General features: G+C 31.2%; 1 protein-coding gene across 6 annotated transcripts in view; it reads left to right on the top strand.

Annotated features, from left to right (window-relative positions):
* LOC131845693 (tyrosine-protein phosphatase Lar) overlaps positions 1-25,753 on the top strand; it is a 408,432-nt gene that overhangs the window by 278,011 nt on the left and 104,668 nt on the right. For all 6 annotated transcript variants that reach the window (XM_059194792.1, XM_059194790.1, XM_059194791.1 and 3 more), the window contains exon 4: positions 19,365-19,496. In XM_059194792.1, coding sequence (XP_059050775.1) covers positions 19,365-19,496 — 132 coding nt within the window. The remainder of the gene's footprint in view (positions 1-19,364; positions 19,497-25,753) is intronic.

Genomic DNA, 25,753 nt, shown 5'->3' with positions numbered 1-25,753 from the left:
ATAGTTTATACAACGTCATCTAATCTCAAAGATAAATTTGTACAATGGGTACTAAACAACTGAATAGTAATACAATATACCTACCTACATAGGAAAACTATGACCAATACAAACAATCATACTATATGTATATTTCGTATTATACGAAAAATAAAGTCGTTATATTTTTTTTGTTAATTACCATTAAAAAGTATATACTTCTTAAATTATATTTTGATCTAATTTAAAAATGTTGTTTTATAAAGAAGGGCTCATGAAAGAAAATGTTTTTCAGTAACGTCTTCTTTAATCGGCGTGAATACTTTCCCGTATTTTAACGGGGCCACCAAACTTTGACACGTTATTGCCTCTCATGCAATATGCATGGTAATACAGGCGGCTCATCCTTTCTCCACACCCTCGTAATTGGTGGAAATCGATTTCAATTCCTCCCTTTTGTTATTATACCTACTCTAAAAACTACCGTCCGCAGTAAAATAAACCGTTCGTTAGGTACATTTTTAATATTATATTAGTTTAAAAAACGAATACTTGTTATGTGTTTTTTTTTTGTATTTGGAATTTAAGGTTTTAGTTTTTTTTACGCAAACAATTTTTTGTTATATAATAGATGATATGTGAATTGTCCTAGGCTATTTATTAAGTACTTACTGTATGTAGCTATTATATAAACATTTTTTTTTATATTTATTGTGTCTGTTCTGATAATTTATATGTACAATATTTATATATATATCGTGTATAGAAACATTTCCAAATTTCTTCTTATTTATTTTAAATATTCCGTAACTCGTCTGTTTCTAATTTGATTTCAGTGATAATAAAAACAAATTGCTATTTTCATTAATGGAATGTTTAGGATTAGGATTTAATTTACTTAGTAATTTCACTGAGTATTTCATTAATTTGAGAAATCAGGTATTCAATCCGAATAGAGCTGGAATGGAAAGTGATTTTTAGGAAATTAAAGAAGCCGATTTTACTGCATGAATTCCAATTAAGTATAAAGGAAATGTTTTAGTCGAAAATGCTATTTTTGTACTCAACATATGAATTCAAATACCTTACTATATTTTGAAGTAAATGGCAAAAGTAAAATAGAAGCTATGCCAGAGCTAATATAAGTGTATATTAAAATTCATATGTTCTAGCGTATTGTTGTTATTAAGTTTACCCGAATTGAATGCACGTTAGACTGCGACCCGAATATTACTATTAAATAATATTGCCACAAGTTGATTTGAAATTTCGTGAACAGATTAAGTGTGTAAATAAATTCAATTACATAAATAATAATATACCAAATAATATCGTTCATATAGATTTTATGATTTACATATATTTATATTATAAAAGTATCACACGCCATGTTTGATGTACTTTTCGCCAAGTATATAAAGCACCAAGTACTTATATTACTGGCGATAAATGTGTAGCGAGAACACAGTATTTTCAAGTAATATTGTTTATGATAAGCAGAAAATCTTGTCACGGCTTTATTCCTTTCGTATACATAGACTTGTGTTAGGATACTAAAGCTTATATTCACGGTGACTCAAGTGTGCTTTGTAAGTAGAACATTATAATTTTCAACAATATTTACACTTAATCTTACGTCAATATTATCATTATATCATTATAAGCTTTATTCGAAGTAGTGAACGGAACAGATACACACTCTTTCATGAGCTTACCTGTAAGGTGGGGAATACCACGCCGTCCCCTTCCCTTTCACGCTGAAAATGGTACAAAAAAGTGAGTGTGTCTAAAAGTTTATGTATTCTATAATTGAAATATAGAACCTTAAATTAAAAACCTTAAAAAATATAATATAATAATTAAAAAAAAACAAAAATATATTATTAAAAGGAGTCCCTTTAGGCAAAGTTCCGAAGATTCCCTCTTTGAATGGCTAGACTAATTCTTTGTCCGAGATAACTGCCAGCTCTTCGGTCTTCTGTGTATATAATATAGAATACATAATCTTTTAGAAAAAGGCATCCCATGGCCTTGCTTGTGCCAAACGAAAATCTGACTTGAGCTAGAAGCAAATCTGACTCCATACGAAACCATACGGTTTACTCTTTAGTGTTTTGTTATTTCACGGGAACAGTGTCAAAAATGTCCGTATGAAATACGGCTTTATTCCTAAATACTTCACACATAAATATAAATATTGGATGTTTACGCCGATTTCCAATTTATTTCGTATTTTGAATATTTTTTACTTAACGTTATTTTTAATTTTTCGCTACATTACAGAACAGATTGACAGCACGAAATAATTTTCAACATTGTGAAGTGATGACATCGGTGAATTATTAATACAAATAAATGCGTAGACAATTATAGGTTGACAGTCGTTGTATCCTGACTTAAGTAGAATAATTACGAAATTGAGTTTGTTTTTTGCTTAAAATGAAATACACAAAATTCTATAAACAAATATTTTGGCTTCATTAACATAAGCTCAGCGTATACAAATTGTTTTATTTAACAAATAGTTCATGTTCAGACACCTTTACGATTTTGTTATAGCAATGTTTAATCAGGAATTTAAGTATGTGCTTTTCCGTTTATATAGAGGAGAAAATTAAACTACAACCAGTTCTGCAAACCTCACATACATATCACATGCATCGTTCATTTTCATGACTCTTATAAAACTAATATAAAATCGTTTAGCAAGAAAACTCGTTCCGGTTGTTCGCAGATCTAGTTGACTGTAAGTCTCATATCATAAGTCCGTATAGCTGGTATTACGGTGTTCGCCACACAACGTAACTTCATGGTTTTATTACTCTCATATAACTCGTGTATATAGATTAAGTTCTTTCTACAATACCTACATACCATTGTGAACACTGTTGATGAGAAACTTGTTCTCAGAATTTGTCTAAAAAGAAATTATTTTTTAAGGTTTACTTTTCATTTTGCGGCTTGTGTTTCATAAATAATTAATTAATTATTCCTATTTCTTTGTATAATTATTAGAAAAGATTTTCAAGAATATAAAAATTATTATTCTTCAGAAAGTGCTTTTTTTCAATTTCAGTAGATACATATCTACTTACTTATTCATTATCGTAACATTATGAATTGACTTCTATTTTTCTATTTAATAAAAAAACTAAAAATATTTAGGTACTAAATTAATTAGAATTTTTTATTTCAATATTAATATAACGTTACTTAATAAAATCAATTTCATTTGTAAGACAAAATACCTGACATTTGATAATGTCTTAGTTTCATTTTTAATTAGATACTTTTTATGTACATCATATTATTATTTTGTGAAATATAAAGATTTATCTTACTTGAGTACTAGACACTTAGTACTTTCATAAGAGTACAGTAAGTCGAGAAATCTTACACAAAAGGCATACCTTAGTTCCCTGAAGTGGCAACATATAACACAATCGTCGGCACTCTATATTCTGTTTTGTTGTCTTGGCTTGAGTGAGGCGTGCTTACTAAAACATCCAGACAAGTGCTACGTTAGCAATTTGTATTCACACGAAATCTTAAACTTTAGAATTTTATTTTAAAAAGCAACAAACAAATTTTTCTTTCTTTATTCTTCACTTTCTTAGCCACGCTTACAGCCTACAGCAAACAGTGTTCTCTATCATACACACCATGTAGACGGCCTCGGTGGTCTAGCGATTTAGAACGCCGCTTTACTTCCGATGGCCGCGCGTTCGATTACTCGCACGGTACAAACATTTCTAATCATGAGTATGATTCTTTGTATCGGTCTGGCTGTTTTCTATAAATATTATGTATGTATTTACAAAAAAAAATATCTAAGTATTCATATCAGTTGTTTAGTACCCATAATACAAGCTCTGCTTACCGTGGGACTAGATAACGTTAATCGTTAATTTATTTATACACTACTTAATTTTGTCATTCACTAAACAACGGCCATTTATTTTGAATAGAAATGGCAAATGTATTGCAATAGGCTATGCTATTCAGGTCAGTATATGGCGGTTTTACAAACGAAAATGCTGGTTAAAGTTCGTATTACCATTTAATTTATGTTTTTGAGTTTTGATAGGAAATGTTGTATTTTTTTATTTATACATATAAAATGCAATCGTTATTAATAATATTATAAAAAACAATAACAAGATCTTCGGTACGTTATCAGTTCGTTTGACTGTATATAATTATAAGATGTATTTGTAATGTGTGTGTAATATTAATATTCTAGTTTAATTACTTGATGTCGGTTAATAATTAGAAATTATTATTTTTATACAGATACACAAATATTGTACGATTGTTTGTTACCTGAATAATGAAACAAATGTATGAAAATATTTTTTGTAATACCTAAACTAAAGTATATATATGTATATAATTATGACAAGATGTACTTTGAGTGCGAATTTAAATATCTGACTAACTCTAGATGATAGATAACGGCAAAATGGAGGTAGACATATAATTTTATTTGAAATTGTAAAATAAGTCTTACTTAAAACCATAAAGCAAGAAAATAACTTAACCTGGCAACACTGTAGAAACCACTTCCATAGATTGGTATCTACATAAGTATCCGTTGATATTATCTTCAAAATTTCACCATTTAATCATGAAACCACTATTTGAGTACACGAGTATTTGTGCTGTTTTAGAAACATTTGAATGACCCTCAAATGCAAATTGTATTACTGGTATTGCACGACAAATTAACCAACCTATCGTCCAGTATTCAGTTCACACAATATACCTATACCTAATATTAATGGAAAGCGTAATGTAATTTTATCAGTTCCATCCTCGGTTTCACAATATTTCACGGCATGTTTTAGTAAGCCGATAATTAAATATCCACTTTATTTCAATCATATTTAATTCAGTCGTATATTAACATTAGCATCCAGAATGTTAGAATGTGAGAGAACAATTAATATTGTCTCATTAAACATCAAACAAATGTATTTCCCTAGCACACATTTACATTATATTTGTGCTATTTGTATTTAATATTCTCAAAGGCATTCATTTAATATTTATTAAAATCACAAAGGATCGTAATATAAAAAATGCTATGCTATACATAATTTAAACGGAGACCGTTTTAGTGGGGCATTTATTATGAATGGTGAAAAACCAAGAATTCAACGAAGGCGCGACGAGCTTCCTATAGTAATTTTGTTTAACCGCCATTGTTTGAGGGTGCCTTGCACCATAAAATATTTTAAGATGCATCACAAAGTGCACTTTGCTTAATGCATCGCACGCTGCTCTGCTTTATTACAATATCTGAAAAATGTACCTGCGCACTGTGCGAGGAAAAATCTGTTTTAAATAGATAGTCGGTATGAGCCAAGCTTCAATTTGGCGTTGTCAGCGCTATTCCTATCATCTGATGCTGCCGATCTATGGACAATCTGAGCTGATCGCATCATCAGGAAAATAACATCCTTTATTAAGTCAGAGATTCACACATATCAAAGAAAACAAGATCCTATTTCAGACGTTTTAATTACAAATTTCTTTTAATTTAATTAAAAAATACTATCTATATTGTACTCTGATTTGGGTCACCTCAAGGAAATGTATATAGCGACATATAATTGGGATTTACATAGATGTCACAAGTATATTTTTTGCGGGCTGCTTTTTCCGATAGATTATTTCTAAATTTCAGTTGTATGTTCACAAAGCACTCGTCAGTCTTAATTAGTAAATCAATAAAAAATAATATTTAGTTTAAATATTGTGATTATGTTAGCATGAAATACTGTACTACGTATAAAAGCAGTATATTAATACGACGAAGTCTTACCCATTTAAGCTCGACTCCATAATTATGATGTGCTAATAATTTCACGTCATTTCCACTGCAATGTGCATTAAACATACACTGTGTAAGAACTCCATCTGCCGTCATCACTCTTGATACAGTCATAAAACCTCCGGTGGTTTACTGCTTCATACTGTTGAGTAGTTTCGTTCTTTCGTGAATTTATGAAGTTCTACATCGGCTGCATCTCCACTCTGCGAATTAAGTGCGGATGCATCGTATTTGCAGTAAAGTGACGTTACGCTCGGGATTGCCGCACCGTTGATATGTTTGTGGTTTGTATGCAGTCACTTGCGGTCGAGGTATTTAGAATTAGTTGCGGATTTCCGCTGGAATGAAGACGCTCATTGTTTTTAACAGAGAGTTACTATGTTTATACAAAGGGTTGTATAAAAAGTTTGTTATTAATAATTGAGTGAAACGAAAGCATTTTTAGCTTATTGGAATTAATAAATATTCAAATTTTGAGGGAATCCCGATATTGAGTAAAAACAAATTTAAGTCAAAGTAGACTTGAATTTGTTTTTACTCAATATTACGTAGTTCGCTAGATTCTTTTTGCGACATTGTTAGCGTCACGCATCTGATTGGTATGCCGTTATGGGATAACCTTAAGTATCTTAAATATTTCATAGATGCTTCTATACCGAATTTTATACCTATTGACTGAGCCATTAAGCCATTACAAATAAAGAAATTGAGTATTATATTTTTTTATACTACTATACTATGGTGGTAAATAAGTTATTTGTATATAATATAATATGTTATTAATTAATTATCTTTGTCAATAATATAGTTAGTATTTATTTAACATTTTCGTAACGTTTAAGTTTGAAACGATCCGTAATGTCGTTGGACATCTTTTCGATTCAATTCGCAATTAATTACTCAGTATACTAATAAAAAACATTTCTAAATTATTATTATTCACCAGCATGATCCCGTTAATTACCAATCCATAAAATAATATAACGTCTTTTTCTTGGGAAGTGAAATAAAAAAGCTTTTCGAATATCCATAAATTTCACGTATCATATCCATAAATAACAGTGTAACAGTGTGTAGATCATCACGGGAAATTGACTTGAATGAGCAACTCATGTTTAATGGTCCCTAAGGAAGCCTCTATTAGTTTCATTCGATGCTTCAGATTTATAGCTATATCTCTCATCTCATGTTTCATACATGTATTTTTATGGTAGGTTACTGGAATAGGAAATATCTACACTACAACAATGTTGCACACTTTTATAGTATGGGTTTACTTACATTGTAGACGGCTTAATGGTTGTAACATTCCGTAATAGTATTATTACAATCCTAGTATTTTCTTACGTATAATATCTTAGGTTGGTTTAAGTAAAGCAACTGGTAACTTTACTGTAGTAATAATAATGCTTATTTTTCAGTGATTTTTTTTTTAGTGTTGCATTTTAATAACTCTTTATGAATCTAAGATTGACAGGAAGGTTATATTATGAGAATTCTACAAATGTGAGGTTTTTTTGCTCTCCGTTGACACATTACATACAATGTTAAAATTTATATAATAGAAGTGGGAAGAATAGGTAATCCGAAATCGATTTTATCTATAGATTACTATCTATACTTAAAACGATCGATAGTTAATGAGATGACTAAATATACAAGATATACAAAAACAATTAGAACTCTAAGTTACAGAGTCTGAATGAGTTTCTCATACTTAGAGTAAGTCAATATAACTTTGGTAATCAGCTAAATTAGAAATTTATATATTTATTTTATTTTTAAACAAAAATAATCAGCAAAATAAACACTATTAACCGATTAGGCCATTGTTTCCACTGCGTCTTGTTTATTCTAATAGTATTATGTTTTTTATATTTGTATACATGTATTTTCTATTAAAAGAATGGTAAAGAGTTTTCATTTCATACTAGAACACGAGTAAAACACTGCTTACACTTACCTCAAAGGCAATCGTGTAAAAATCGCCTGCCACTACCGAAAAACTGTAAACAAAGGAACACATTACGGTGCGGCGCGAGCGTCTCATATTAATGTGCGCTATTAGGCATTGAACGCACGATAAATTCCCTGGGGCGATAGAAAAGCGATTTGTTCACATGGAGAACGCTGAATGAAATATAGTGCCCGCGTGCTCCTACGCTGATTTTACGTTGTTGTGATATCTGCTTTATTGTTTGATGATTTGTCACAAAATTATTGTTTATGCAATGTTGTCGACAATGGCTTGTTGTTAGAATATGTTGGTTGTATGGAAATAGCGAAATCGTATGGATGTTACGAATATTATTAATGTGAAAGAATCTATGTCTGTTTATTGATCTTGCCTTTTCACGACTGAATTGATGGAAATTGTTCTGTAAATATCGTCGTATGTCGTATAAAGATATCAAGAGAACCTATTAAGCTATGTTTTATCTAAAAAATACGCCGTCGTGATACACATGAAATTAATCTGCAAATTAAATGACGAATCTCTGGAATTTATAGAATCTACTGTCTTTCTAGGAATCACACTAGATAATAAAACACAATGGGGTGCACAAATTCAAAGCCTTGCAGCGAAACTAAGTTCAGCAGCTTTTGCCGTGCGTAAGGTTAGACAGTACACTGATACTGATACTGCTAGATTAGTCTATTTTAGTTATTTTCATAGTTTACTCTCTTATGGAATATTACTATGGGGAAAAGCGGCAGATATTAAAAATATATTCATATTACAAAAACGTGCCGTTCGAGCGATCTACTGTATGAAGAGTCGTGACTCATTAAGAGAGAAATTCAAAGAGGCAAATATTCTCACCGTTGCTTGTCAATTTATATATTCAAATATCCTATATGTTCATAAAAATCTTGACTTATTTCCAAAAAACAGCAATATTCATAATATTAATACAAGATTTAAAGACAAACTTGCTGTCCCCAAGTATCGTTTAGAAAAAGTTAATAGGTCTTTTATGGGAATAGGTATAAAAATTTACAATAAGATACCAAAGGATATGTTGGAATTACCCTTAAATAAATTCAAAACATCTGTTAAATCATATTTACTGAGCAAAGCCTATTACTCACTAAACGATTACTTGAATGACGAGTGTGCATGGCAATAGTTGTTCATGCACTGAATTTTCATTTAATGTTAGACATAGACACCTATATAAATATACATTGTAAATAAACTGGCTTTAAAAAAAAAGTAATTCAATTGAGTTTCTTGCCAGTTCTTCTCAATTGGATCTATATACCGAACTGGACGGTAGGGAAAAAAATAAAATTATAATATAAAAATTTGACGTTCACAAGCGGCTAAAATGTCCTACATGAATAAATGATTTTTGAATTTGAATTTGAATTTGAATTTAATGTTATATGTAGATGCGAAAATATCTGTATGTTATATTTTCACTACTAAATAATTGAACAGGTCTAAATAAATGTTTACGAATGGTGTAGGAAACAGACGGCCTAGCCTTCTTTTATTCTAAAGAAAGCAAGCGATGTCACGCATCACAGCTGATAAGGTAAATTTATGAATATGTCAGTTTTTTCTTGACAAAACAGGATCAGTATAGTACAGTACATAAGCTTACAAAAAAAAACAAATGTATCTATACACTTAATTAACGTATATATCTTTTCTTTACTTTCACGCTTACAAATTAAATTATTACATTTTTAAATGAAAACGAATATGAAATTAAAACTAATTGTAAACATACTGCCTCGCTTTTCGGTGGTTACAGGTTCGATCCCTGTTAATTAGGATTGTTACCTGTTATGATAGGATATAAAGTTTCGGGTTATCGTAAAGTTTCGTGTTTGGCTGCAATTCGATCCCCCGTCTAAACTGTAACTATACATACATGAATTAATATCGTAGTTGTGTAATTATTGAAGGTAACTTTACTCAAATGGACTAAATAAATTATAGCGTCGCCGTATATTAACGGAGAACATTACAATTGTTTATGTTTTGCGGGAAAGACTTTGCACAAAGTTGTATGCGTGGGTATCTCTTACTGATCTACTATATTTCGACTGCCAAACAACTGAAGCGACAAACGTTGTTTTGCTATATACCTATATTATTTCTAGTGAAATTAGAAATATGTATAGAAAATAGGGGTTGATGGTATAAGGATGATTTAAGGTTGTATGTATTTTTTAATGACAAATCGTAAAAATAAAATAAACAATTTTGACCAAAAACAATAAACTATTGTTGGGACCCTTACTACTTACCGATATGAAAAATTGTTCGTTTTATTCTCAGATCTACTGAATATACACACAAAATTTCATAAGGATCGATCAAGCCGTTTCGGAGTAGTTTTGTTACAAACACTGTGATACAAGAATTGTATGTATTAGAAAAGAAGATACGTTTTGGTTAATACGACTGTCAATTCACAAAGTACAGAGGCATTAAATTTTTGTCCTCTGGAATGGGAACGAATGACGACGTTATGAACGTGGTGTTGTTCAATATTAGGCGACGGTTACCTCCTACCATCAGATCATCAGTTGTTTGCCATTCCAATAATAGAAAATATATCCCCAGCAAATGTGAACACTACAATGTAATTTCAAGGATTCTAGCCACGGTTTTGTTTTTCTTTTTTTCTCACACCGGCCCTCCTTTGACGGGAGCTCTTTGTTTTGCGGCCATTGTTCGTGTCTTGTTTATTTTTAACCATTTTGTCTACATTCTGAACAGATTCATTAGTGGTTGAGCGGTGGTAGTGACAAGTGCAAGAAATAAATTGGGTATATCACACAATTTCAACAAATGTTTATAGATAACAATTGAACTTAAAATTATTTGGCATACTTGTAAGTTAAAAAAAATCTTATCTGCATAGATAACATATTTTTTTATTATAAATACGATCTTCTATGTCTGTATATCTGATACGTTTTAATGATTAACCTGCTGAACAAATCTTAATGAAATTTGGCGTTTAGATAGACAGTATCACGATAGCGGATATAGGCCATCTTTCATCTCTAAAAGATAGTTGTCAGTTTTCTCATAAAAACTGTAACAGGTGGTTTCAGCCTATTTTATTAATTACATTTAATAATTCTAATTATTACTTAAATACAACCAAAAATGAATACGGCAGTCGGGTCAAAAGAAGACATATTACCAGACAAATGATAAATGGAAATAAAGTAACAATGGACTATACCTATTTGAAATTCATTTTTAAATTGACAACATAAAGGAAGAGTTATTTAATGCTAAAGGGGAAAATCAGTGAGTTCCCTATATAATACACACAATATTTCTTCCTACACTCTGCCCAATTTCACACGTGGATTTCTCACCATAAATAAACAGTTTATTTTTTCCTTGACGTACAAAATGTAAAGAGGGGTACAAAGAATTGGCACCTTATTAAAAAAAAGAACTTTCTCAATATTTCTTATGTTAGGGGAAATAAAAATAAACTTATTTTTACGTCAATATTTTTGTATATGCGTACGTGAAATATAATGTTGTTTAGTATTCCATAGATATCACTCATCACTGCTTGGTATTAATGTTATTGAGATTGTAATGGGTTTGTGTTCTAAAATAATATATTTAACACATAAAAAAATACTATGATCAACTACTAAACTATAACATAGATGATGATGATGGCTAATTATCACTACAATTATACAACAATGTTTTAGAAATACACGGAAATCGATATTCTGTCGTACTATTTTCACAAGGAAAAGTTAGCACAAACATAAGGGCACATATCTATTATCCGATTTTATCGCATCTTCATATACAATAGCACTCTCCATATGAATAATGGTGGAACTATACACGTCAGACAGAACTGAGATATAAATCTTTCAATAATCGATGTTGCTCGGATGTTTATTTATTGCATCGATACGGGAGTATCGAGATCTTCGCGGAGTTTTTTTTCTCAACAATAACAATGGCGTGATTTATTGTGCTCGCCGAAACTGTATGGAGTTTCCGATGAACCTTTCTGGCTGTGTTGGTAAATATTTTATTAAATGTTGCCCTGAGAATATATTAAATGGTAACCTTTAGGGCCGCACGCCTACCTGAGATACTTTATTGCATACTTTTCTGTTGCAATGATTTCTTTTCACTGCTCGGAAAGATATAAATATGAGGTAGGAGATTCATGATAGAATTTCAATGATTTTGGGACTTGCCGTCTGTAGAATTAGGAAATCCATACTAATATTATAAATGAAAAAGTATATCTTTTGTTGCCTTTTCACGACTGATTATGGATCTTAATGCAATTTATTCTCACTTTAGAATATATCAAATACAAAGACATACTTTTGTTTAAAAAAATAATAAGGCGTAAAAGTTACTGTTGTATATTTTATGTATACATTGTAGGAGAGTTAGTCAAATATTTAAATAGGTATATACGTTCATTACACTGTATACTTTTATACGTTTTTTGTATATCACTCTAACCTTATTTTACTTGCTTAACTTTCACATAAAGTTTTCCAAATATTATATAACAGAAATGTCAAATTTGTGTCATGAAGCAATTATGAAAACTCTATCAAGGGAACTCGAGAATGGTCATTAGTTAATTACAATTAACTCCTAATAAGTATATTACAATATGAATTTAATATAGGTTTTTAATTAATGCTACACACTAAAGCTGGGACTATAATATCGACTACATCTACTCTAAAGCCTAGCCTGTTTGTATAATCGCATTATCAACATGAGGATATTCAATGAATTGTACATCATAATATTGTGTATTTAGTACCTATTATGATTTATTCACGTTAATACATAAACATCTTGAGTTTATCAAAGATGTTACATAACATAAGTTATAAGTACCTTTTTGGAATTACAAATAACAATGTTTATTTATTTATCGGTATCGGATTTTGTAATAAGACTTATAGCTTACTATAGGTTAACTGTACAAACACAATTTATATGTATATGTATATCTACATCCACGTCGTAATGTACTGAACCTATAATACAATTGTAAATTGAAATGCAGGGCTTGAAAGAGTATAAATGGGCATTTCTACTATATGTTTATGAAGATATTCCCCCAAGTTCTCTGCATCTCTAAACTATTGAGTATTATGCAAGCAATTATTATGAGTATTATAAAAGCAAATATATTAAGCTTCTGCAAGTATTCTTGATGAAGTTCGCTTTATAGAACCGTGGGAAACCCATTCACATTATACTTTATAATAATTAATTTAAGCATAGTAATAATTATATTAATTGTAATACTAAGCATACGCATCACAACATAGTTTATCGCGTAAATCTATATAAATCGCAAAAATACGACAACCGCTCGATCATAATTAATCATTCTCGGGCAGAGGACGAAACAGAAGAAACCGAGCCAACTCCAGAAATGGTGACAGAAGAAACTTCTATACCGTCTACACCACCAACACCACCAATACCAGAAATACCGCTGATCAACGGCACTCATATTGCATTTATACGTTATCTCACACGTAAGTCAGTGTAATAACTAATAAAAAATACATTTCTGTTTCAGGGTTGTCACATTTAGAATCTGCTGATAATTGGATGGAGAAACGTCTATTTCGATATTGTCATCATTGTAATTAGTGTTTAATTATTAAAATTAGGGCAGATACCTTCTGAGCCTTGGTACATCAAAACATTGATCAAATGTGATAACATCAGCAACAATGTTTTAATAAATGCCAATAAGTTAAATGTCAGTTAAATATGATATTATGCAAATTTTTTAGTTTACATGTTTTAGTCTATATATTTTATATCATTTTATGAATTAGATGTTTTACTTTCCAGCTAAATACAATTTATATTTCGAACATAATAATAATAGACCTGAATACATCACAGAGTATAGTCATAAAATACCTATCGCCAGATAGCCTGGTACATACCCCCACGGTGAATATACTAAGTAATACTTCTCTTTTATTACTAAAAAATATAAACTAACCGATAGCAATCACGGATATAGACAAAATATAAATAGAACCGTGTGCTATTTTTTGTTTGAAACTTGCTCAGAAGCGATTTACTCTCACTAAATTTGGTTTCCAAATTCCTATATAAAATTTATGTCAAAATAAATTTGGGGGTTGAGGAAAATGGCACTACATCAAAGCATTTAATTGAGTTCAGTTTAGAAAGAGTATGCTTATTTTAAATATAAAATAGATACTTGACTCACTTCTCCCTATGTATTCGTAGTAGTGTAGGCTAATTTCAAATAACTAAATTTGAACTCTTGATTAAAGTGTCATTTGTTCAGACCCTGTAATTCGACTGCCATATCTCACTAAAATCCTGTAATATTAATGCGCTATCTCACAGTTTAAAGCATAACATGCCATGCAGCCTGATGCAACAAATACCTACAGAGAGATAACTTTATACATAGTGTGTAGAGGGTAGATGCCTTTTTTTTATAATAAAAATAGTACAGTAATATTTCTTCATCTGTACAATTTGCTCGTTAATAGAAGCCGTTCCATTAAACACGGTTTCATTATTCCGCGCCGATTGCAAACAAGCAGAACGTTAGTATAAACTCAGAACTCATGCTCAGCAATATTGCTTTGTTTACTAATAACTGGTGAGGATTCATTGTACATGTATCCACAAAAGCGATTGTAACTTCATCAATTGTAGACTTTATTAGAAGGCAATAACGTATAATTCACTCGCTGGTAATTAAGCAGAATTTCATTTCTTATTCGCAGTGTAAATTATTGGAGTAAAAAACCTGTAAAAGTACTCAATACAATTTCATTGAATGAAATACACAGCATGTCATAAGGGGTTTAAAAATAAGTAAAAAACATTCTGCAAACATAACTTTTGGTGATAACGATTTAAGGTATAGTTTGTAGCTGACGATAGATTACTATTTAGTTACCATTCGTAGGTTTTTTTTAAAGGATGATAATGGAATGTTGCACCCGCCTGCGGTTTGCCTAACGGTTTACGCTGGCGGGGCACCAGTGGAGGATGATAAGATGAACAGCCTACCGTGACAAATTCGCCGGGAATGTATCACGATGGTTTCCAGGGGGAACCGCGTGGAGGTCGATCTGACATGGTACATTGCCAGCATGCAGGTTCATTAGTCCACATTACTAACAATGCCCTTCCCCCCACCATTCGTAGGTATAATGCATCGACATGTCTTTTACCTAACGTCCTTATTTGTCCGTCAATGAAATGTCACAACACATGTTAATTTTGCGCGGGAAAAGCTAGTCTGGCACAAATTGTACCGCCGATAACGGTATACGCTCCACTGAGTAATGAATACTCAGCAGTAATTGATAGCAATATTCAAGCGCTATTATTTCATTCCGCGTTCGCACACCACGCCCTTTTGTCCGTCAATTTTGATTTCGATTACAAATCGATAGCGATTTTATATTTTTTTAATATTTCGACGGCCTCAGTGGTCTATTGGTTTAACCTTACTTCCGATTGGTCGTGGGTTCGATTCCTCGCACAGCACAAACATTTGTATTCATGAATACGATTATTAGCATCAGTCTGGGTGTTTCCTATGTATAATATATATGTATTTACAAAAAAAATATATTTCTATGTATTTATGTCGGTTATACCCATAACACAAGCTTTAGCTAGCTTAACTTCTCTATCGATCTACATGGCGCTGTGTGAATTGTCCTGAAGTGATTATGATTATTATGATGATTTTCAGAAATATTTACAAATATATACAGTTGTAAAACCGCTACACCATAAATTCGTGTACTATTTATTGTTTAGTAGTAAGAAGTTTTTTTTATTAAAGTCCAACTGATCATCAAATTAAATAGAACTTCCTAGAAAATTGGTAATCCAAATACCAAAAACTGAATTGCAAATCAAAGTATATTTTTTTGTATTCGTATAAGTTACTCGAACGGTATACCGTTTATAATAAAACCTATTTCGCAATAACATCTCCAGATAATTGGACATGTTGCGAAAAGTACCTTGAGAGATGGAAGTAAGTATACGAACTCGGCTAACCCAACTCTCATAGCCGAAATGAAATTTTCAAACGTTACATGTATTTCTTAAATAACTTTTACGTAAAATAAATAATTTTTTGCGTTATTCCGATATTTCAGTTGAAAGGTCGAATGCAAACGTACCTACATAGTAATGTATCAAACCATTTGTCACCCACACAGACAAAATAACTGGTATTTATACAATGTTATGAATATTAGAAATATTAGAAAATAAAACAAACAATATTTCCTTTATTGACTCGTAATAAATACAGAACGAAAATAATAAAATAAAAATCAAACAAATTTTATACGACACAAAAAGCATGTTAATAACAGATATTTACATCAAATAAATATTATTACTAAGCTCCCGATATTTCGACGTTGTTACAAAAGTCCTCTTGGTCACAGGTCGTCTGGAGATGGCGGTCAGTGTAAACAATTATTACGAGCAAACAAATCTGACTACTCGCTTTTTTAATAATTTCTACGTACTTTGTCACTACTACTAGAACACACTTGCTAGTCACGACAAAACACACTCACTGTATCACTTAGAATTTTTAGAACATATCTAACTTTACACTTGTTTTTTTTTATACATAGCACGGGATTCGTAAATTTTATTATCATGGGAAATATCTTTGTTTACATAATGTGTAGTAGTGTAAAGTTAAAAACAGTGTTAATAAAAGTCAATATGAGGTCACAACTCAGCAAAAACCTTTGTGTGTATTGACACTATATTTATAGAGATGGCAATACTCTCTTCTGTCACTTTAGATTCCAATATACCTGTCGATCTAAATTTAAACCTAATATTGTATTAAAATATAAATAAAATATTAATTGCTAAATTAACTTTAAACAAATTTACTGTGTAGTAGAATTTCTAGGTAGAATTATATTAAACCAAACACTTACAGTGTGTACCTTGGCTTGTGTAAATATATGAGACTCTATACGGAACGGAACTCTATATTACACATTGAGCACAGAGCACAGAGGCAACTAAACATTAGAATGGAAACACTGTCTTCCTTTGAGTGTTCCAAATGTAGTTTTGGAATTTCAATTCATCTGAAAGTAGTACTAACGATAACGTATTTATTAATATATAGTATTAATTAGCGAATTAAACATTTATCTAAGAAATATTAGGGGGTAAATTATCTTCATAGTAATAATCCATATCGTCCCACTGTTGAGCAGGAATCTCACCTCGTATGAGAAGTGTACCTACTATAATAACCTTAGTGGTATAGCGGTTTAACACGGCAATTACCCTTAGGATTATCACCGATTCTTTTCCCGCGCCCTACAATTACTTTTTATTATACAAACTTATGAAATTTGATACACATTATTATAAACATTCTGTATTCTCACTGTGGAGAATGTGTGATATTCGTTTTTTAAACTTAACATCCATAGTTCATACCAACATTATAGTCTAGGCATATTCTTAACCGACATCCTGAATGCCTTTCTCAGAGAGGATGAATAATGAGAACGAATTCCTTTCAATTCGACAATTTAATTTTAAGCGCGGCGTCTAGGCTTTGCGTAATTTAATCCAGCCCGGTTAGCGGGTTTGGTGCGAGAGAAAAAAAATGGATGGCTTTTATTTGAATGCGTGCACCGGCACGTTCTGTTCCCGTTTCAATCCCGCGCACATATAAAACGTGACCATTCACATAGCCGCTCGTTGAGAAATAAACATATCCGTCACCGGGTTTTTCGCTAGTCTCGAACGTGATTCAAAAGCAAATATTTCAATCTCAACAATTCATATAGTTAGCGAGATTAGTATCATAAACCCCTAATACAGCGTTGAGTGCCCACTCATTATGTGAGTATCACAAGAGAAAATAAATGACACTTATTTGCGGTGATACGGCTATTATAATTACATTTTGTATAAATTCAAACGCATTCCACGCCATCAAATTAACTTCTATTCAAGTGATGAATAGAATTTTAATCTATTCACCAATTTCCTATACAATACTTCATAATAAAGGCTGAAACTTTCTGTCTTCTCATCATTTAAACGTTACAATTTGCGGGTGAATATTATATAGGGTTTTACATACAAGTATGCTATCTCGAAAGCAATGTGGGTCCGCCCCCGGTCCGTTTGATATGAATTGTTTCACGCTCCCACAGATTATACTGAAAGCGGATCTACCTTTTTTCAAATATCTCTAATCTCAGTCGACCTCTGCGGTGTCCGTTTCATGAATATTTTAACTCGCCTGTGACATTCTCCGTTAGGTACCTACGTACAAGTATACATATAACTCGAACTTGTTTATTAATGTCACATCGGTCGATTTCTGCCCTTGGGACATCCCGTGCTCGATACGTACAACTAAATGGGGTTTCATTTTCTAGTTCAGAAATCAAACGCTCCCCGCGGCATGCGTCCAATGTTCTTTTTCTGATGGTCCCTTTAGATATTTTTGTTCCAGATCGTTTCACGGAACGGTATACTTCCTTTGCAGACATACGTAATTGTTTCGTCGCGGAGACCCTATTTTTCTACGGGATAATGTCATTAATTTTGTTTTGCTTAATGAAAATGTACAGCGACCGCTGACGCCTCGAGCTCATTTAGCGGAAAACAATTCTATATTTTCTATGTCATGAAGTTCAAATATGTTTGTATTATATAGGGATTGAAACTTTGACCATCGGAAAGTATTGTACTTATTCGCTATATCACCAATATCTTTTGTATAATTAAAAACAGTTTCCAACAACCTACGATAAAAATATTTTTAAGAAAAATTGTTTGAATCTAGAGTTTCTGTTATTAAGTTTTTATATACGTACCATAAATTAGTTCATAAACGTGTAAAGAATCGGGGCTTAAGTCAAAATCTCTTTAATTTATTCATAGTCGAAAATTGGATCGGAATAGATCTAGTACGGTTGCCGATTATTCGGCCGGTAGTAAAAGTCCAATGAATATCCATAATTCATACCCGCAACTTTGTCCGGCTGTTCGGATTAGTTACAAGCGACGGCTAAGGGACGGGTAATTTGCATTTTGGGTAGCTGATATGAAGTTTTTTATTAGATTATTACCCTATATTCATATTTTGGCCTTTAGTATTCATTAATTTCCTCTTTAATGTGTTACAATACGAAATTGCTCTGTTTCTTTTGTTTACATACAATTTAAATATTGGCATTTATTATTTCGTTAGCTATTCACGTAATAAATAAACTTTGTATTTGTATCTAAAGATATTTTCTCAAAATAATCAAATTAAATTATGGTTTATTTCTCTATGATAATCAGTATAAGGACTATATTTTTATAAAATTAATGTCACATTTCCATTATACGAGTTTTTAATGAGTACTTGCTTTTAATCTTGTTTTTATTGAAATACTATTGTTACTGAAATTGAAGTATATACAAAATAAAGCCATATGATTTAGTAACACAGTCCATTTTTGTGTGTGTGTGCAGATCCACCGGAGATTACGATCCGCCCGCGGAACCTGCAAGTACGCGCGAACGGAATTGCCGCGTTCTACTGCGCCGGCCGCGGCGACCCCATGCCGAACATACAGTGGCGAAAGAACGGGAAACGAGTCTCAAGTAAGTAAAACATCTTAAATACTATATTAAACTGTTTTACAATTAACTAAGTTAAAAAATCGTTTGTGTCTACCGCTGAATAACTTGCTTTGTAAGCTGTGTTTCAGTTGTACGGTGTAGATTAGGCAAAGTATATAGTAGTAGTAGTAGTATATATATATTATATATATATATAGTATATATATATATAGTATATGTATATAGGCTATGATTGACTTTTCATGACTTTTCATCAGGCGAACCGTTACCGTGTTAGCCATGCTGATTATATAAAAAAAATAGAGTAAAAAAAATGTAAGGAACGCACATCCAAAACCATTATCCTGGTAAAAATACACATTTTCATTTATGAGTCCCACAGGCCTATGAGTACGACAGTGGTTGCCTTTCCCTCAAAACAATTCAGAGGATTAACGTAATAAATCTTACTCCACGTTGCATTTCTATTTTGTATATTAGAAATATAATATGGATACGTAATTGGTTTTTTTACGACTTTGTATATTGTGTTATGAATGTATTTGACTCAACATGGTATTCACTTATTATGAAATTATTACAATTATAAATTTTAAACACTTTAATTTTGCCTTAAAATAAATTATAATGTAAAAATATCATAAAAAAATATATTTACGTACGGCTCATCCTAGAGGGACTGTCAATTATCGATGTTTTAGAATACAGCTCTTAACACCACTACATTTATCTCGATATTTTTAAATCCGACGAAGCAGAAGCAGAAAGCATATCATCACTCAGATTATTTTTTGGTTTGTTATCGATGCTTCTCTCACCGGAGAGTCACTTAAAATATAATTGCATACAATTTTTTTCGGGTATTAAACAAATTTGATCTCACGACCTAATAAGAATACACAGAAGTCGTATTCTAATATATTTTGATAAAAAAGTTCGAAGCAGCAAGAATCCGCCCATTTTGTTTGTTTGTACATACTAGGGCCAATACTTTAACTTGCTTAAATTGAGTTACGATTCAATTTTACTTAAATTATACTTATATCAAAGTTATAAACTTATTTATAGAAACTAAAATCTTCTTTCTTCAAACCAGTTTTAACTCTATTGAAATGTTTTGTCATCTATTAGTAAATTAAAAAAGGCTTTAAAAAAAAAGATTAAATTAATTAAAGCAGCTTAAATAAATTTATTTGTCCATTTTTGAATAAACATATAATAATATATATATGTTTATATAAATAAATATATATAAACATTTATATACATACGTATATAAAATGTTAAACATACATATATTATTATATAAATGTTTACATATATTTATTGTTTTTCTAACGAATTGCGAAACGAATCGTTTATAACGGTCGAAACCAAGCTAGTGATGTGTCTTCAACTAAAAAGAATAGACTACATTAAATTGAAGCGAAAAAGCTGAACCTTTGAGAAACGCAAGCCATTACTTCCACTATTTTTATTCGTGATTGAAATGTAAAACCCCCGTTTTTGGCCCATAAATATCTGGGGCCGGTAATGACGTCTATAAGCCTGAGGCAATGAGCTGAAAAAACGTATCGGCCACGCACGCGAAAACCCCCCTTTAGGGGCTCAACACACTAACAGCTGCTGTGTCAACAACTTTCTCTTTTTTATACTTTTTGGTAGGTATGGCAAATGTAGTATAGGTCCACTTGATAAAAACCGTAAACTTTACTTATAGTTATAGTAAAAGTAACAGATATTATAACCTCTCTTTAATGGAGACCCATTCTTACAAATACATCCTATATTTATAATATTAATAAATATGTATTCATTAAAGAAATGTAAGAACAAACAATTTACTTCTCCTATACAAACATTGCGTTACTGTGAAACAGCGTGCTATATGATCTAGAAGAAAGAAAAAAACTATTATTATAAAATAAAAATACTAAATTTTATTACCGTACATAAATATTATTTTAAATGACTTTGTGCACTTTAGTTATATTCATATATCACTCAAAGATTCATACAAATACCGTCTTCAAATGCTTTATATATTTATTTAAATATCTCATATTATATAAAATTTCATATCAGCATACGTGTGCATAAACCTTAACATGGCAACTGGACCCCATAAATAGTTTCATCGTTTCCATGAAAAATGTAATCCCGTCCATCATTTGCGACATAGGCGACCATAAAAGAATAATAGTGGCGATCACACCTCCGAATCTCATTCCATATTCTATCTGCTATATCAAAGTTTCCCGCGATTCTTTCTTCTGTCTTCGCCTATGTCATCTATCAAGCGTCGCGCGTCGCCCGTCAGTTGACTCGAATAACTACGGGTGCCTTGGCACAGATAAAACAAAGATTTTTGGCGGGAAATTCTTTTTCATATATTTCACATGTAATGTGTTTTTTGTATTGTTTTTTTTGTTTCGTTTAAAATTATTGTAACGTTTTATTTACATTTATTAACTAATATATTAATAGATACATGGAATTCATATATCCTACAATTTAGTATCCTATTAGTGTAGTAAATCAATGATTCTTCCTTTTACTTTAATTAAAAAGTTTACGGCCCTTAGTTATTAACATTATTTATAGCATAACACCTAGTATATTTTTCATTAATACACAATATCCTGCTTTATCTTTTCTTTAACGTAATATCTGCGACAATCAACCCATAAATAATAAATGGTTATTTACGATTCAGACTATTATTCTGTATTATAATATTTTTTTGCTTCATCTATTTGGTACCAGGAAAACAGCCCTAAATATTTCCACAAAATATATCGACAACTGTACTGAATTATTGTTATTGGATTGTCATTGTTTTCCGATAGTTTGACACTTTCTGTGCGTGAGTTCCCTTCAATATTGATAGTTGTTATTCGATTTATGAGTTGTTTTATTAGCCGACTATCATTTTGCGAAGTAAATCACTAATTAATCATGTTATTAAATTATTGAAGTTATTCTGACGCTTAATGTACCTAAAATAAAAAAAAAAAATCTAATACAGAGTTAAATTATATGTATGTGTTCTATATCGTTGATAATCATATATTTGTCTTAAAACCTTAATAGCGCCATCTTTAAAACCTATTTTCATTCCGTCCTCTTTACTCATTACTTCTTTTTAATTTCATTTATTTTGAAAAAAGAACTTGGCACGCATGCGCTTTTTAGAAGTGTGCTGTGATTGGTCATCTCGACAGTTTACCCGCCTTAGAAAAAATATCCAGCTATACGCCAATGTTACAAACACACTATGATACAAAAAGAAATCGTACATTCGACACCAACTTTGAATGCGCTCCATAAATTCAAATGACGTTCCTGTATACTGAGATCTAAACGTGACTTGCTTACGTATTTCATCTAGCTGATACTGTACGGTTGTCTATATGAATAAAAATTTACTAAAGATGTACTTATACATTATTTTACTATATTAACTTATGTTATGCTACATTCCGTACGTTATGGAATGGCGCCGGTAACAGGAATACAATAGTTTCATAAGTTACTGCGAGGCTTAATTATTCTCAAAACCATTAATTGTAACAAATTAGTATAATTATGATCAGACAACTAATAAACATTTATACAGATTATATAAATGCGATATTGCCCAATATTTCGGCACTGTTTTAATTTATGTTACAAACAGGACGTCGACATATTAATTTAAAACAATTTAAAACAGTATTTTCTAAATATGTTATATATGTATATATATAGTTCATAGATATCGATTTAGTTTTTTCATTTTATTAGCCGTACATTTCTAAGTATATTTAGATAATATATTTTTAATAAGGTATTGAAGTAGCCTAACTTAGTTTCTTTAGTCCATTTTAAAATAAAAAAATCAATGACTGATTTAGTACAGTTATTTTACAATAAAATATACCCGGATTCAGTTGGTAGATTTAAAACAAAAATTAACTGTTGTCCGGATCATGCTACAATGAACAGAGTATATATTATCTACATTGTATATGTAAGCAGAATTATGCTGGTAAATTCATAAATTACAGTTACAAAAACGTAAATCCGAATCACAGTACTATTATTCGTATAAACAATTCCGGCGTAACTTTCCGACAAACTGAGCAATAAAACCGACAAGCGAGCGAAGTCACATCGTCGCGCGCTAGATTGACAATCAGGAGACAACGCGACGCCATGATGGATGACGCATGATGGCATGACGCGCGGCGCCCACTCCCCGCCGCGTTTGGTCCCCTGGTAGAACCGGGGACGAATCTCCTCACATCCGTTTTACAGGCAATCTAAAATTCACAGAAATACGTATAATGAAAATAAATTTTATACATTTCTATATTAATTTCTGTATTTTTTTTTTGAGATTATGTTATAAATGATAAGTATTTACGTTTTAATATGTACCTTGTTGAGAATGAAAGTCATTGAAAAACATGCTGAAATCTTCATATTTCTCTTTACTGCCTAATTAATATTATGTGTCTAAATTAAACTGCTTTAATTGAATTTTTAAAATTGTCCCAATATCTTTCGAGATCTTTATTGTAGGTACTTCTTTCTCACATTTTTCTGCCGACAAGAAGCTTTCTTTGTAAACTGCATTTTAGTTGAAAGATGAGATTTGGCAGTTAGTATAGGTTGCCGAGGCATGACATCTTAGACCTCCTGAATGGCAATGCATAATTGCATACTGCTGGCGATAAATGATAACATGATATCCGTAGTGCTGTTAAAATAGAAGACCACTTACAATGAGTTTCCAGTTAGGTAAAAAAATAATATATATTTATTACCGAGATATATATATAGATAAATATTACTTAGACAAAAATTTTGTTATAGAAAACCTAGACGAATATTTTAATATATAACATCTAAATGTTACACGTGTTAAGTGTATTAAGATCCCCCTTATGTGTTGAAGAAGTGCCCCTTATGTGTTGCAAGAAACCAAAATTAAATCAATTTTAGTTAGTTTCAAATTAAATACAACATAATATAACTTAACATATAATGTTTGTCAATATATTTCTGTTATGTCATACTTAGAAAATAACAAAAGGAACTGAATGCGTTTTCTAAAAATAGTGGAAGCTTTCATTGTACCATTTACAAATAAAGAAACAAATGAACCTTTAAAAGTTCAAGCAAAACAACAGACTTTGTTTTCCTCAATTTAAATCTCTGCACATGAATGAAACCCTGCTGACGTATCCATGGTAATCAAACTAAAAGATTTATTTGTATATCGAATAGCAACTTGGTATTAACATGCGAGATTTCATATTTTGAAAACATCATGACCTAATGCTTCTTATTTAGACTTCTGAGGTTACTTTTGAATCTCACTTACCATACACAACTACAAATTTAATATCATAAAAACTGTAATATATTATTTTAATCGAGTACTTCGCTAATAAGTACACCAATCACCAATCAAAATTCATCTTATAGATTACAATACGCTCGTCACCTGATTTACTATTAAAATATATTAAAAAATGGAACTATAAAGTTTTGCGTCACCACGACATCTACCATGCTTATAATAACCCCCTCTAGGATAACAGTAATTAAAAAATGAACAACAATATTGGACATGTATCTTATATGTTCATTATTTTATTTTTATATATCGTTATTATTCCAGTTTCACCCCCATTATTTATTCACCTAAGCTGAGATAAAATAATTTACGGTATATCTTAATACGTTTATTGTTTCGGTTTTACGTGTTCCGTGATAAATTAATCCCGGAACATTTACGAGCGAGATTCGCAATGTACTGTAATACCACAGAAACAAATGAGCTGGGCGAATTTCTCTCTAGCCGTGAATATCTCTGCGCGAGACTTTAATCTTTATGTGATTCTAAAAGTTCTGTAATTATAATATCTAATTTGCTTTATGTACAAGTTAGTATACGAGAATATGAAGCAATTACCGAGAATATGCAAGTGTATTAGATGATATAGTGACAAAAATTTAGATGGAAATGTTTTTAGTGGATGATAAAGTACACTCGCCTGTGCTAATCGTTCTTACTGGTAGAAAACAGAGTAGAAATTATGAGTTAAGGATGTAGTCAGGTTAGTTATTTATTTGATAGAATTCACCAGTAATTAACCTGGATCGTTTCCTGAGGTACTAGGTACCAACGCTATCAATTACCTCCCCCGGGATGAAAATGTTCTAACTAAGTTACAGACGTTTAAGACAGATATTTTTTTGATTTAACATAAATGGTAACGGTCCTC

Source organism: Achroia grisella, unplaced genomic scaffold, assembly GCF_030625045.1.
Source record: "Achroia grisella isolate CSIRO2021 unplaced genomic scaffold, CSIRO_AGI_Agris_v1 utg478, whole genome shotgun sequence".
NCBI lineage: Eukaryota > Metazoa > Arthropoda > Insecta > Lepidoptera > Pyralidae > Achroia > Achroia grisella.
This window is presented reverse-complemented; position numbering and strand designations above follow the sequence as displayed.